Source organism: Oncorhynchus mykiss, chromosome 19 (genome assembly GCF_057628025.1).
Source record: "Oncorhynchus mykiss isolate SJ-2025 chromosome 19, ASM5762802v1, whole genome shotgun sequence".
In the NCBI taxonomy this organism is placed as follows: Eukaryota; Metazoa; Chordata; class Actinopteri; order Salmoniformes; family Salmonidae; genus Oncorhynchus; species Oncorhynchus mykiss.
Window position 1 is genome coordinate 59,221,750 of NC_143040.1, and position 15,178 is coordinate 59,236,927.

General features: G+C 47.9%; 1 protein-coding gene across 1 annotated transcript in view; it reads left to right on the top strand.

Annotated features, from left to right (window-relative positions):
• The window catches only part of LOC110498377 (transcription regulator protein BACH2), a 70,465-nt gene that overhangs the window by 43,942 nt on the left and 11,345 nt on the right, over positions 1-15,178 (top strand). The window contains exon 2 of the mRNA XM_036955019.2: positions 6,349-6,624. Coding sequence (XP_036810914.2) covers positions 6,361-6,624 — 264 coding nt within the window. The 5' untranslated portion in view covers positions 6,349-6,360. The remainder of the gene's footprint in view (positions 1-6,348; positions 6,625-15,178) is intronic.

A 15,178-nucleotide genomic window follows, 5' to 3' on the forward strand; every position in this document is an offset into this window, starting at 1 on the left:
AAATCAAATTTATTTTATATAGCCCTTCGTACATCAGCTGATATCTCAAAGTGCTGTACAGAAACCCAGCCTAAAACCCCAAACAGCAAGCAATGCAGGTGAAGAAGCACGGTGGCTAGGAAAAACTCCCTAGAAAGGCCAAAACCTAGGAAGAAACCTAGAGAGGAACCAGGCTATGTGGGGTGGCCAGTCCTCTTCTGGCTGTGCCGGGTGGAGATTATAACAAAACATGGTCAAGATGTTCAAATGTTCATAAATGACCAGCATGGTCGAATAATAATAAGGCAGAATAGTTGAAACTGGAGCAGCAGCACAGTCAGGTGGACTGGGGACAGCAAGGAGTCATCATGTCAGGTATTCCTGGGGCATGGTCCTAGGGCTCAGGTCCTCCGAGAGAGAGAAAGAAAGAGAGAATTAGAGAGAGCATATGTGGGATGGCCAGTCCTCTTCTGGCTGTGCCGGGTGGAGATTATAACAGAACATGGCCAAGATGTTCAAATGTTCATAAATGATCAGCATGGTCGAATAATAATAAGGCAGAACAGTTGAAACTGGAGCAGCAGCACAGCCAGGTGGACTGGGGACAGCAAGGAGTCATCATGTCAGGTAGTCCTGGGGCATGGTCCTAGGGCTCAGGTCCTCCGAGAGAGAGAAAGAGAGAAGGAGAGAATTAGAGAACGCACACTTAGATTCGAATAGGACAGGAGAAGTACTCCAGATATAACAAACTCACCCTAGCCCCCCGACACATAAACTACTGCAGCATAAATACTGGAGGCTGAGACAGGAGGGGTCAGGAGACACTGTGGCCCACTCCGAGGACACCCCCGGACAGGGCCAAACAGGAAGGCTATAACCCCACCCACTTTGCCAAAGCACAGCCCCCACACCACTAGAGGGATATCTTCAACCACCAACTTACCATCCTGAGACAAGGCTGAGTATAGCCCACAAAGACCTCCGCCACGGCACAACTTAAGGGGGGGGGGGGGGGCGCCAACCCAGACAGGATGACCACATCAGTGACTCAACCCACTCAGGTGACGCACCTCCTCCAGGGACGGCATGAGAGAGCCCCAGTAAAGCCAGTGACTCAGCCCCTGTAATAGGGTTAGAGGCAGAGAATCCCAGTGGAAAGAGGGGAACCGGCCAGGCAGAGACAGCAAGGGTGGTTCGTTGCTCCAGAGCCTTTCCGTTCACCCTCCCACTCCTGGGCCAGACTACACTCAATCATATGACCCACTGAAGAGATGAGTCTTCAGTAGAGACTTAAAGGTTGAGACCGAGTTTGCGTCTCTGACATGGGTAGGCAGACCGTTCCATAAAAATGGAGCTCTATAGGAGAAAGCCCTGCCTCCAGCTGTTTGCTTAAAAATTCTAGGGACAATTAGGAGGCCTGCGTCTTGTGACCGTAGCGTACGTGTAGGTATGTACGGCAGGACCAAATCAGAGAGATAGATAGGAGCAAGCCCATGTAATGCTTTGTAGGTTAGCAGTAAAACCTTGAAATCAGCCCTTGCTTTGACAGGAAGCCAGTGTAGAGAGGCTAGCACTGGAGTAATATGATCAAATTTATTGGTTCTAGTCAGGATTCTAGCAGCCGTATTTAGCACTAACTGAAGTTTATTTAGTGCTTTATCCGGGTAGCCGGAAAGTAGAGCATTGCAGTAGTCTAACCTGGAAGTGACAAAAGCATGGATTAATTTTTCTGCATCATTTTTGGACAGAAAGTTCCTGATTTTTGCAATGTTACGTAGATGGAAAAAAGCTGTCCTTGAAATGGTCTTGATATGTTCTTCAAAAGAAAGATCAGGGTCCAGAGTAACGCCGAGGTCCTTCACAGTTTTATTTGAGACGACTGTACAACCATTAAGATTAATTGTCAGATTCAACAGAAGATCTCTTTGTTTCTTGGGACCTAGAACAAGCATCTCTGTTTTGTCCGAGTTTAAAAGTAGAAAGTTTGCAGCCATCCACTTCCTTATGTCTGAAACACATTCTTCTAGCAAGGGCAATTTTGGGGCTTCACCATGTTTAATTGAAATGTACAGCTGTGTGTCATCCGCATAGCAGTGAAAGTTAACATTATGTTTTCGAATAACATCCCCAAGAGGTAAAATATATAGTGAAAACAATAGTGGTCCTAAAACGGAACCTTGAGGAACACCGAAATTTACAGTTGATTTGTCAGAGGACAGACCATTCACAGAGACAAACTGATATCTTTCCGACAGTTAAGATCTAAACCAGGCCAGAACTTGTCCGTGTAGACCAATTTGGGTTTCCAATCTCTCCAAAAGAATGTGGTGATCGATGGTATCAAAAGCAGCACTAAGGTCTAGGAGCACGAGGACAGATGCAGAGCCTCGGTCCGATGCCATTAAAATGTCATTTACCACCTTCACAAGTGCCGTCTCAGTGCTATGATGGGGTCTAAAACCAGACTGAAGCATTTCGTATACATTGTTTGTCTTCAGGAAGGCAGTGAGTTGTTGCGCAACAGCCTTTTCTAAAATTTTTGAGAGGAATGGAAGATTCGATATAGGCCGATAGTTTTTTATATTTTCTGGGTCAAGGTTTGGCTTTTTCAAGAGAGGCTTTATTACTGCCACTTTTAGTGAGTTTGGTACACATCCGGTGGATAGAGAGCCGTTTATTATGTTCAACATAGGAGGGCCAAGCACAGGAAGCAGCTCTTTCAGTAGTTTAGTTGGAATAGGGTCCAGTATGCAGCTTGAAGGTTTAGAGGCCATGATTATTTTCATCATTGTGTCAAGAGATATAGTACTAAAACACTTGAGTGTCTCTCTTGATCCTAGACCATACAATGGTTGAGTGTCTCTCTTGATCCTAGACCATACAAGACCACTGATAATCTCCCTCGATCTGGGGCTCCACGCAAGATCTCACCCCGTTGGGTCAAAATGATCACAAGAACGGTGAGCAAAAATCCCAGAACCACACGGGGGACCTAGTGAATGACCTGCAGAGAGCTGGGACCAAAGTAACAAAGCCTACCATCAGCAAGGGCATTGAAGATGAAACGTGGCTGGGTCTTTCAGCATGACAATGATCTCAAACACACCACCCGGGCAACGAAGGAGTGGCTTCGTAAGAAGCATTTCAAGGTCCTGGAGTGGCCTAGCCAGTCTCCAGATCTCAACCCCATAGAAGATCTTTGGAGGGAGTTGAAGGTCCGTGTTGCCCAGCAACAGCCCCAAAACATCACTGCTCTAGAGGAGATATGCATGGAGGAATGGGCCAAAATACCAGCAACAGTGTGTGAAAACCTTGTGAAGACTTACAGAAAACGTTTGACCTCTGTCATTTCCAACAAAGGGTATATAACAAAGTAGAGATAAATAAGTATTTGGTCAATAACAAAAGTTTTCCACCATAATTTGCAAATAAATTCATACAAATCCTACAATGTGATTTTCTGGATTTTTTTTCCTCATTTTGTCTGTCATAGTTGAAGTGTACCTATGATGAAAATTACATTCCTCTCATCTTTTTAAGTGGGAGAACTTGCACAATTGGTGGCTGACTAAATACTTTTTTTGCCCCACTGTAATAGTGTAGCCTAGCATCAGTTGATTATCTCTCTTATCATCTGAGAGACTGATTCTCTCGTCCTCTATATCGGCCTACTGTGCTCTAAAATAACGACTGGTGTATATCACTGAGTTTATGTCTGTTTTTGCCTATACAACGTATTGGTACACTGTATCCTATTGCAGTATAGTTGCCTACAGACAAACCAAGGCAAAGTCGTAATAGATTTATACTTTGAATACCCATCCTCAGTTCACACCCTATAAGAAGAAGTGGGTGAGGAGGAGGGGGTAAGAAAGAGGGGGTGAGGAGGAGGGGGTTAGAAGGAGGGGGTAAGAAGAAGGGGGTGAAGAGGAGGGGGTGAGGAGGATACACTCTACTCCCTTGGCACTCATCAAGTATTAACAGTTGGACTCCCAGAAGCCTGGAGTAATGATTATACAGTTTACAGCTTGTGAGATTATCGCTGCCTGTCTGTCTATAAGCTGTCTGTCTGGCAGACAAACATGATGTTGAAATATATCACCCACACACTGCAGGCAACATGATGAAACAATCTGCAACCGCTTGTTTACAGAAACAGACTATTTAAAAAAAATTATCTGGTGTTTACGGTGAGTTAAGGAATTTGACACCCAAGAGTAAGTGTCATGAATAACAATGATAGCTAGTCTAATTTACAAAGGTATGGCATGGAGTTTGTTAGTATAATTAACAAAGGTATGGCATGGAGTTTGTTAGTATAATTAACAAAGGTATGGCATGGAGTTTGTTAGTATAATTTACAAAGGTATTGCATGCAGTTTGTTAGTCTAATTTACAAAGGTATGGCATGGAGTTTGTTAGTATAATTAACAAAGGTATGGCATGGAGTTTGTTAGTATAATTTACAAAGGTATGGCATGGAGTTTGTTAGTATAATTAACAAAGGTATGGCATGGAGTTTGTTAGTCTAATTTACAAAGGTATGGCATGGAGTTTGTGAGTATAATTAACAAAGGTATGGCATGGAGTTTGTTAGTCTAATTAACAAAGGTATGGCATGGAGTTTGTTAGTATAATTAACAAAGGTATGGCATGGAGTTTGTTAGTATAATTTACAAAGGTATTGTGAAGGTACATTGACATCGGTGTGTTACAATTTCTTTGCCTGTGGCTGATTTGTGGTTTTGTCCTCCACATTTCAAACTGATACAGAGACATTAGTTATGTTCTGCTGCTGCCCTGTTTAGCTCACAGAGAGAAACTTGAGACTAGAGCAGTCAATCTGTTCAATCAAGATTCTGATGAATGGAATAATATTACTGTAGTCATACTGAACAAAACTGCACTAGAGAAATACACTAGATGTTAAATGTTGACCAGGAGAAAACACATCAGTGCTAAAAATGTATCTTCTGCAATAATTAAACTATTATGAGGAGAGGAACACCAAAGTGGCTTATTAATAGTATTTGCAAGCATCACCGTTTCTTTATTGAGATACAAAGAGGCCTACAGTCTGATCCTCCTCCTCTTATGATGATGATGATGTGAGCCTTCTCTCCCATAGTCCTTTGATTTGGATTGTGTTAGGGTCACTTTTAGTTATAAAGGAAACCTGATGGCGAATAGAAGATTTATAGTTCTGAGATGATTCCACCTGGAGTCTGTTCCTCTGCTGCAGGCCCCTGGCTCCAGGCTCTGCACATTATAACACTATGACTCAGCAGAAAGAAAGCCCTCCAAGCCTGATGAGTCCATACACACACACGAACATGCACAAACACACGCACAAATACACACATGTACAAACAAAACACACACACGCACACACACACACACACATACATTTTCCACCATAATTTGCAAATAAATTCATTAAAAATCCTACAATGTGATTTTCTGGATTTTTTTTTCTCATTTTGTCTGTCATAGGTAGTACACTTCAACTATCTCCCACTTTTTAAGTGGGAGAACTTGCACAATTGGTGGCTGACTAAATACTTTTTTGCCCCACTGTACACACACACACACACAACCACAGGTGCACACACTCCTGGGCTCAGACAGACAGACTGCAGCCTCAGCTGTCTGTACTGTAGGCTACAGGAGCTTTAAGTGCGACAGTGTTGAGGTGAGCACAGTGCAAGGCTTTGCATTGCACCTCTTTAAATCAATGTGGAACCATTTTGAGTGGCACCGACTAAGATTTCCTGCACATACGTAATATATTTATTTTCAATACTTTTATTGTCACATTGAATGATTTCCAATGTGCTCTAAACAAACAGCTCGTTACAGCCCTGATCTCTAATGTCATCGTTGTCCTTTCCTAGGTATCAGCACACAATAAGATAATGCTGTTTGTGCAGTAGGCTAGTAATCTCACAAGCCTGCTTACAAATCTCCATGAACGTCTGAGCTATGAATGTGGGTCAAGAGAGACTGGTACAGAGACTACATCTGTATCCTATTAGGATGTACCAGAGGATGTGTGCCAAGCTTCCTTGAAGAGGTGTTGAATCTTGGATTCTCTGTTGAAGCTTTTGGCGGAGAGGTGATAGAAAGATGTTTGAGGTTTGTCATTCCTGTGGTATGTCCCCTGTCAATTTTGTGTGCGAGTGCATGCACGTGGACATGTATGTACACGTATGGAGGAGAGAGAGAACATTTATTTTCTCCATATAAAAAAAATGGCATTTCTACAACCTCCAAGTAATTGGGTCCTTATCATCCTTGGCGTCCATTGACTGTGCATCCAACCAATGTCTTGTCTCTGTGTGTGTGTGTGTGTGTGTGTTTGTTCTGCAGGGTGTGAGCGGAATGTCTCTGGATGAGGGGGCCCACGCTGGGTCCAGGGAGACGCCCATGTACGTGTATGAGTCGACGGTGCACTGTGCCAACGTGCTGCTGAGTCTGGAGGACCAGCGGCGGCTGAACATCCTGTGTGATGTGACAGTGGTGGTGGAGGGGACAGAGATCAGGGCCCACAGGGCCGTCCTGGCAGCCAGCAGCAGATACTTCCTACAGGTGCTGCTGGGACACACACAACCCGAGCAGGAGCCAATCATCAGCCTGTCTGACAAGGTGAGTAACGACCAATGATGCACATGTGTATATATACAGTGGGGAGAACAAGTATTTGATACACTGATGATTTTGAAGGTTTTCCTACTTACAAAGCATGTAGAGGTCTGTTTTTTTATCATGGGTACTCTTCAACTGTGAGAGACGGAATCTAAAACAAAAATCCAGAAAATCACATTGTATGATTTTTAAGTAATTATTTTGCAATACTTGTTCTCCCCACTGTATGTATGTATACGGTAACACCCTGAGAAAGCATGAATTACCTGACTTGACTTGACAGACTTTAGGCTCCCCTCGGCATGGCCATTTTATTACTGTTATGTTGCTATATTATAACAGCCCTTCCATTACATTCAGATACATGTCCTAGTTTGGTAAATTGGGCGTGTCAGTCAGAGAGAGAAGGAGAGAGAATCTAGACTTTTATTGAGTCTCAAAATTCACTCTCTTTTGTGTTCATGTGTCTGTATGAGAGAGAGAGATTCTCTCCTACATGTCTAGAGGTAGACTACAAACAATGTATGCAGGACAGAATTAGGTCAATGTCCATGAATAATAAAAACAGAAAAAAAGAGCAATTCAGTTTTGGAAACGTCTAAAATAGTGACATCCAAGCCCTGCAATATTGAGAGCTTAGCAAATCCAGCTGGTCCTGCGGCTGAGTTCACAAACCTGTTCTTCTAACACTGAACACACTGAAGCCCAATCAATCAGAATAACAACCAAATTACAACACAGTCAAACAAAACTAGGAAAACCTGTCTCCCTATAGAGGAAAGGTTGTGCAACCACAGCAGAACCCGAGATAGAATTGCCTTTCATGATGAAATGTAAAAAAATATATAAACAATTAGAGAGTGTAATTTCCCCAAATTTGAAACCTGTAATGCGTCTGTGTGTAGCTGGTGTAGATGAGTCAAGCGCAGGACAGCAGATATGAGTAATGTATGCAATTTTACTCAACACTAATCACAATACACGTAAATAAATCCAAGACCACAAATACGGACCGCAATACAATAAACAATCACTCACAAACAAACATGGGGGTACAGAGGGTTAAATAATGAACAAGTCATGTCAAGACCCAGTTATGAACTCGAGTCTCCGGTGTGAGAAACAGTCACTTAGCAAACTGAGCCACTAATAGTCAGCAGAACCCAGAAGATGAGGCAGACACAGCAGTACTTGAGACAGTGTTTTAATAAAGTAAAAAGGAAAGTTCTTCAGGCAAAAATATAAATCCACAACGTCAAAAGTAATTCCATGAGAACAAAGGTAATCCTCCAAGACAAAAGGTAAATCCACAAGGTGGTAGGTACAGCAGAAAAAAGCCTCAAAAGATAATCAAAAATAAATAAACGAGAACAAAAACAGAGTACCACAAGAGAGTCCAACTGGAGCAACAAATGTTCACAGCATCACTGGGGCTGGGTGCTAACATTCAAACTCAGAGCAAAGAACTGAGGAAAACTAAGGGTTTAAATACAATCAAGAGAAACGAGGCACAGGTGCAAATAATAACTGGGAACAAGGGTAAACAAAAGGGTCAAAAAGCACAATGGGGGCATCTAGTGACCAAAACCGCAACAACCCTGGCCAAATCCTGACAAGTCATTGGGGGATTGAAACCAGGTGTGTAAAACAAAGACAAAACAAATGGAAAATTAAAAGTGGATTGGCGATGGCTAGAAGGCCCGTGATGTCGACCCCCCGAACCCCGCCCGAACAAGGAGAGGGATCGACTTCGGTAGAAGTCGTGACAGTACCCCCCCCCCCCCCTTGACGCGCGGCCGACACCGACCTCGGGGATGACCCGGAGGACGAGGCACAGGGCGATCCGGATGGAGACGGTGGAACTCCCGCAGCAATGAAGGGTCCAAGACGTCCTCCACCGGCACCCAGCATCTCTCCTCCAGACCGTACCCCTCCCACTCCACGAGGTACTGAAGGCCCCTCTCCCAACGCCTCGAGTCCAGGATGGCTCAAACAGCATACGCCGGGGCCCCCTCGATGTCCAGAGGGGGAGAAGAAACCTCCCGCACCTCAGTCTCCTGGAGTGGACCAACCACCACCGGCCTGAGGAGAGACACATGGAATGAGGGATTAATACGGTAATCTGGCGGAAGCTGTAACCTGTAGCATACCTCGTTCAGTCTCCTCAGGACTTTGAATGGCCCCACAAACCGCGGGCCCAGCTTCCGACAGGGCAAGTGGAGGGGCAGGTTTCGGGTCGAGAGCCAGACCCGGTCCCCTGGTACGAACACCGGGGCCTCACTGCGGTGGCGGGCGGCGTTCGCCTTCTGCCGCCTCATGGCCCATTGCAGGTGCACATGGGCGGCGTCCCAGGTCACCTCCGAGCGCTTAAACCATTAGTCCACCTCAGGAGCCTCGATCTGGCTCTGATACCAAGGTGCCAGAACTGGCTGATACCCCAGTACACACTGGAAGGGGGAGAGGTTAGTGGAGGAGTGGCGGAGTGAGTTTTGGGCCAACTCTGCCCAGGGGATGAACGCCACCCACTCCCCCGGCCGGTCCTGGCAATATGACTGCAGAAACCTACCCACATCCTGGTTTACTCTCTCCACCTGCCCGTTACTCTCAGGGTGAAAACCTGAGGTGAGGCTGACCGAGACCCCCAGACGTTCCATGAACGCCCTCCAGAACCTGGACGTGAACTGGGGACCCCGATCAGAGACTATGTTCCTCGGGCACCCCGCAGTGCCGGAAGACGTGAGTGAACAGAGTCGCCGCAGTCTGTAGGCCCTAGGGAGACCGGGCAAAGGGAGGAGACGGCAGGACTTAGAAAACCGATCCACAACGACCAGGATCGTGGTGTTGCCCTGTGAGGGAGGAAGATCCGTCAGGAAGTCCACCGACAGGTGCGACCACGGCCGTTGTGGAACGGTTAGGGTTTGTAACTTCCATCTGGGCAGGTGCCTGGGAGCCTTGCACTGGGCACCCACCGAGCAGGAGGAAACATAAACCCTCACGTCCTTGGCCAAGGTGGACCACCAGTACTTCCCACTAAGACAGCGCACTGTCATCCGACCGCATCCGACCGATGCCCGGATGACCAGAGGAGGGTGACGTGTGGGCCCAATAGATCAACCGGTCGCGGACAGCAGACGGAACGTACAGACGCCCAGCTGGACACTGTAGAGGAGTGGGCTCTGTATGTAACGCCCACTCGATGTCCGCATCCAGCTCCCACACTACCGGTGCCAGTAGGCAAGAGGCCGGGAGTATGGGAGTGTGGTCCATGGACCGCTCCTCTGTGTCATACAGCCGGGACAGTGCGTCTGCCTTAGCATTCTGGGAACCTGGTCGGTAGGACAGGGTGAACACAAAACAGGTAAAAAAACATGGCCCACCTTGCGTGGCGAGGGTTCAGTCTCCTCGCCGCCCGGATGTGCTCCAGATTGCGGTGGTCAGTCCAGATGTGAAAGGGTGTGTGAGCGGACCAAGTAATTGGGCGTCACTCTAAAGCGGGAAGGTGGAATAAACGAGTCAGGAGTAGGTTTCTTGATTGAACACAGTTCTCTATTGAGGGCATTTGGTCAATACAAACACTCCAACATAATCAATGAAAATCTTCCAAGGAAAAACATACCTCTTCTTCTCCAGATGAAACAGGAACACAATAGGATTATCTTTAAACTACAACAAAAAGTCACGGGATTGTCACCGTCTTAATGGTTCTTCCTGGATAGCTCCTCCCTCTCGGTGGCCATCTTCCAGAGATAGTTTTCCCCCCCTCTCTCTGCTGGTTCCATTCTCTCTCTTATAGGGGAAGGAGAGTATGTCATTAGTACCGTCAGCTGTGCTTAATTGCCTCTGGTTACCTTGTCTCCCATGCCTTGTTGGGCTACTATCCATGAGCCCAGCCTGCCCTCTGGTGGTCCTTCCACATACCTTCCCCCCCAGGACTGAACCGGAGGGTCGGGCGCCAGACGCACCGTCTTGGTCGCGTCGGGACAGCGCGTCTGCATTCCCGTTCCTTGATCCGGCCCTGTGGATGACATGGAAAGAGAACGGTTGTAAAGACAAAAACCATCTGGCTATTCTGTTGTTATTGTTTCTCTTACCAGCCATCCACGTGAGGGGTGCATGGTCAGTAACCAATGCAAACCTCCGACCCAGTAGGTAGTACCGGAGATAATCGAGGGCCCACTTGATGGCTAAGGCCTCTTTCTCTACGGTCGCATACCTCTGTTCCCGATCGCTGAGCTTCCTACTAATAAAGAGAATCGGCTTCTCTGCCTCGCCTTTACCCTGAGCTAGTTCGGCTCCGAGCCCTGTATCCGAGGCGTCGACCTGCACAATGAAGTCTTGTGAGAAGTCCGGAGCCTGTAGAACGGGATCAGAACACAGGCCATCTTTTAGCAATTGAAAGGCCTCTTCCGTCTCGTCTTTCCACTCTATCTGGTTTGGCAGGTTTTTCCTGATGAGGTTTGTGAGGGGGTTGGCAATGGTTGCATATCCCGGGATAAAACGGCGATAATATCCTGTTATCCCTAAGAAGGCCCGAACGTCTCGCTTGGTCCGGGGTCGAGGCCAGTCACGAATTGCCCTGGTCTTCTCTGCCTGTGAGCGTATTTTCCCATTGCCCACGGTGTACCCCAGGTATTCCGCTTCGGACAGGCCCAGGCAGCATTGATTTGGATTGGCTGTCAACCCTGTGGCTTCCAAACTCACGAGCACCGCCCGTAATCGCAGGAGGTGACTATCCCAGTCCTCGCTGTGGATGACCACATCGTCTATGTACGCCGCTGCATACTCTTGATGGGGCCGTAGAATGGCATCCATGAGGCATTGGAAAGTTGCAGCGGCACCGTGCAGTCCGAAGGGCATCCTCACATACTGGAAAAGCCCCTCTGGGGTGGCGAAGGCAGTCTTTGGGCGATCCTCCGGAGCCACCGGCACTTGCCAATATCCCTTCGTCAAATCCAGGGTAGTGATGAACTTGGCCTTTCCTAAGCGCTCCAAGAGTTCATCCACGCAGGGCATGGGATACGCATCGAATGTAGAGATGGCATTCACGCCCCTAAAGTCGTTGCAGAGTCTCATACTACCATCGGATTTGTGGACCAGGACTATGGGACTGGACCACTCACTCGTCGAGGGCTCGATCACGCCCATCCTCAACATCTCCCTAACCTCTTTCTTAGCGATGACTCGGCGAGCCTCAGGAATCCTGTAAGGGCGGATATGCACCTTCTTGCCGGGTTCAGTGTGGATATGGTGGAACAGGACATCTGTTTGTCCTGGGAATGGAGAGAATATTCGACCGAAGTTCATAATCAGCTTGTCTAGCTGTCTTGACTGCTCCGGTAGGAGAGTTTGGCCACGGCGCACCTGTGGTAGAGCCTCCTCTTTTCCTTTGCCCTCCAGGGCCATCAAAGCCACCTCCTCCTCTTGTCCATGGTACGTCTTCAGCAGGTTTATGTGATAGAGTTGGACCTTCTTCCTCCTGTCAGGTTGCTTGATGAGGTAATTGACCGGTGAGACCCTTTTCATTACCTCGTAGGACCCCCTCCACTGCGCCAGCAAGCGATGTTCGGCCGTGGGCACAAGCACCATCACTTTCTCTCCCACGGTGAACTCACGGGGGGTCGCAGACTTATCATAGGCCCGGCCTTGGGTCCTTTGGGCCTTCTCCATATGCTCCTTGACTATGGGCCACACTGCTGACAGGCGGTCTCTCATCAGGGTAACGTGTTCTATTGTGGATCGAAAGGGGCATGGTTGGGTCTCCCAGGTCTCCTTGGCTAAGTCGAGGATTCCTCGACAGGATCTGCCATAAAGCAATTTAAAACGGAGAGAATCCAGTGGATGCCTGGGGTACTTCTCGCAGGGCAAACATTAAGTGTGGGAGAAGCATGTCCAAGTTTTTCCCGTCTCGGGACGCCACTCTTCTCAACATGCTTTTAATCGTTTTGTTCAAGCGTTCACACAACCCGTCTGTTTGAGGGTGGAATATGCTTGTACGTATCTGTTGAACCTGATATAACCGACACAAGTCCTTCATCAACCGGGACATGAACGGGGTTCCTTGATCGGTTAAGATAGTCTTGGGGAGGCCCACACGAGAGAACATCAGGAATAACTTCTTGCCAATTCCCTTTGACGACATGTTACGCAGGGGAATGGCCTCCAGGAACTTGGTAGCGTAATCTATAACCACTAGGATGTACTCGTGTCCTCTGGCGGATTTTGGGAGGGGTCCTACGAGGTCCATAGCTATGCGTTCAAAGGGAGTCTCTATGATGGGGAGAGGAATCAAAGGGTTACGTAGGTGTGGCCGTGGGGCTGTACGTTGACATTGATCACACGTCCTACAATACCTGGCCACATCCCGGGTGACCCGGGGCCAATAGAATCTCTGCATGATTCTGTCAATAGTCTTGTCTCGTGCCAGGTGTCCTCCTAGGACGTGGGAATGGGCTAACTGTATCCCTGTATGGCCTAGGCACCATTAGTAATTCCTGGTGTTCCCCCCTTCGTCGTACGACCCAGTATAAGAGACCCTGCCTGATTGCATAGTAAGGAAGAGGGGGCTCACCTGATCCGTCGACGTTCCTCCCGTCGATCACCTTCACCTTCCTCATGGCCTCCCTTAGGTCTGGGTCTCTATGCTGCGAGGTGCCGAACTGTCCCTTTAATTCCTGGGGCAGGTCGACCTCGGTAGAGGGATGTGGAGGATGTTCCACATCCCCATCAGGGGTGACCGAGGAGAATCCCTTCCAGGTTCCCTCCTCGGATGGAGCTTCAAATATATCCCTTAGCGCCTGGTTGCTCCTTCCTTCCTGCGTTGTGTATAACCCTTCACATGTGTCTTCATCGGTGGTTTCCTGGAATATCTGTCGTAAACGTTGGGTCGCTATTTCTTCCTCTGCTGCAGAGCATGAGGACGCGGCTACGTCTCCTTGTAGGACTACTACCTCGGGCTTGGATTTTCTCTTCTTTCCTGTCCCCCTTCTTCCAGTGCATAACGTCATCTGCCGAAGCTCCTTATATAGGGGACAGTCTCTCCCGATCAATAATGGCACTTTCTTTCCCTGCCCTGACTGTACACCTTCCTTTTGGAGTGAGAATAGGCAGATTCACAGTGGGGTAATAGTGGGTGTCTCCATGGATACAGGATACGGCTACTTTGTCTGGTAGCAGTGTTGCGGAGGTCACCATCCGCTCCTCTACTAACGTAACCATACTTCCCGAGTCGAGAATAGCTACCATATCTTGTCCTTCGACTTGCACCGGAATCTCTGAGGCTGGGGCTATCTCTGCTAACCAACAGTGTTGATCCTGCCCCCTCACAACGGGATGTGTGGGGGTAGGCAGTGATGACTCCGTGACCATGGGCTCATCCTTGCTAGGACATTGTGGGGCATAATGGTTGGGAGACTGACATTTATAACACCGACCCTGCTGTGTGGTGGCTGACTTCTCCCACCTCCGGGGGGGGCTTGGATGTTTCGGTGGCGGGTGCGCCGGGGTGAGTCGTGGTACGGGATTGGAAGACTCCTTCCGTTCCTCCTTGTCACTTTTTAACAACTCCCCTGTAGACCGATATGTTTCCACCGCCTGGGCTATGTCGTCGGCTGACAACGGGTTGGCTTGCCCCACAACCCTTTTTAAGTCACTGGGTAATTCTCTCAATATCTTGTCCACTACGAGAGTCTCTATCACATGTCCTACTCCCTTTCCAGGTTCTAGCCACTGTTTCGTCAGTCGTATTAATGCGAAGATCTGGGCACGGACGGGTTGATCAGCTGTATAGGTCCATTGATGGAACTTTACAGCCCTATCTCTGGCAGTCAGCTGGTACCGGGACAGGATCTCGGTTTTTAGTCGCCCATAGTCCGCAGCTTCGTGGGAATCCAGATCAAAATAGGCTTCCTGAGCCACCCCGGTCAAAAGAGGGGCTAAAGCACTCGCCTATTCTGTGGGCGGCCACTCTTCCAAGGTGGCCGTCCTTTCGAAGGTCATGAGGAAGGCCTCAATATCATCCTCCTTGGAGAGACGAGGTAAGATGGCGTGAGCAGCCGCTCTTGGCTTAACTCTAGGTTCTTCTCGTCGGCTCAGCTGTTGTTGCAGGAGTTCTATGGTGCTGTGCCGTGATCAATTGTTGTAGTAGGGCGTTATCCATCGTTCTTGAATGGTTCCTCCGGGTCTACTGGAAGAATCTTGATTTACTCACTTATCCTTGTGTCACTCGTCCACCTAATGCCCGCATTCTCCACCAATGTGAGCGGACCAAGTAATTGGGCGTCACTCTAAAGCGGGAAGGTGGAATAAACGAGTCAGGAGTAGGTTTCTTGATTGTACACAGGTCTCTATTGAGGGCATTTGGTCAATACAAACACTCCAACATAATCAATGAAAATCTTCCAAGGAAAAACATACATCTTCTTCTCCAGATGAAACAGGAACACAATAGGATTATCTTTAAACTACAACAAAAAGTCACGGGATTGTGGTTAGTGGTTCTTCCTGGATAGCTCCTCCCTCTCGGTGGCCATCTTCCAGAGATAGTTTTCCCCCCCTC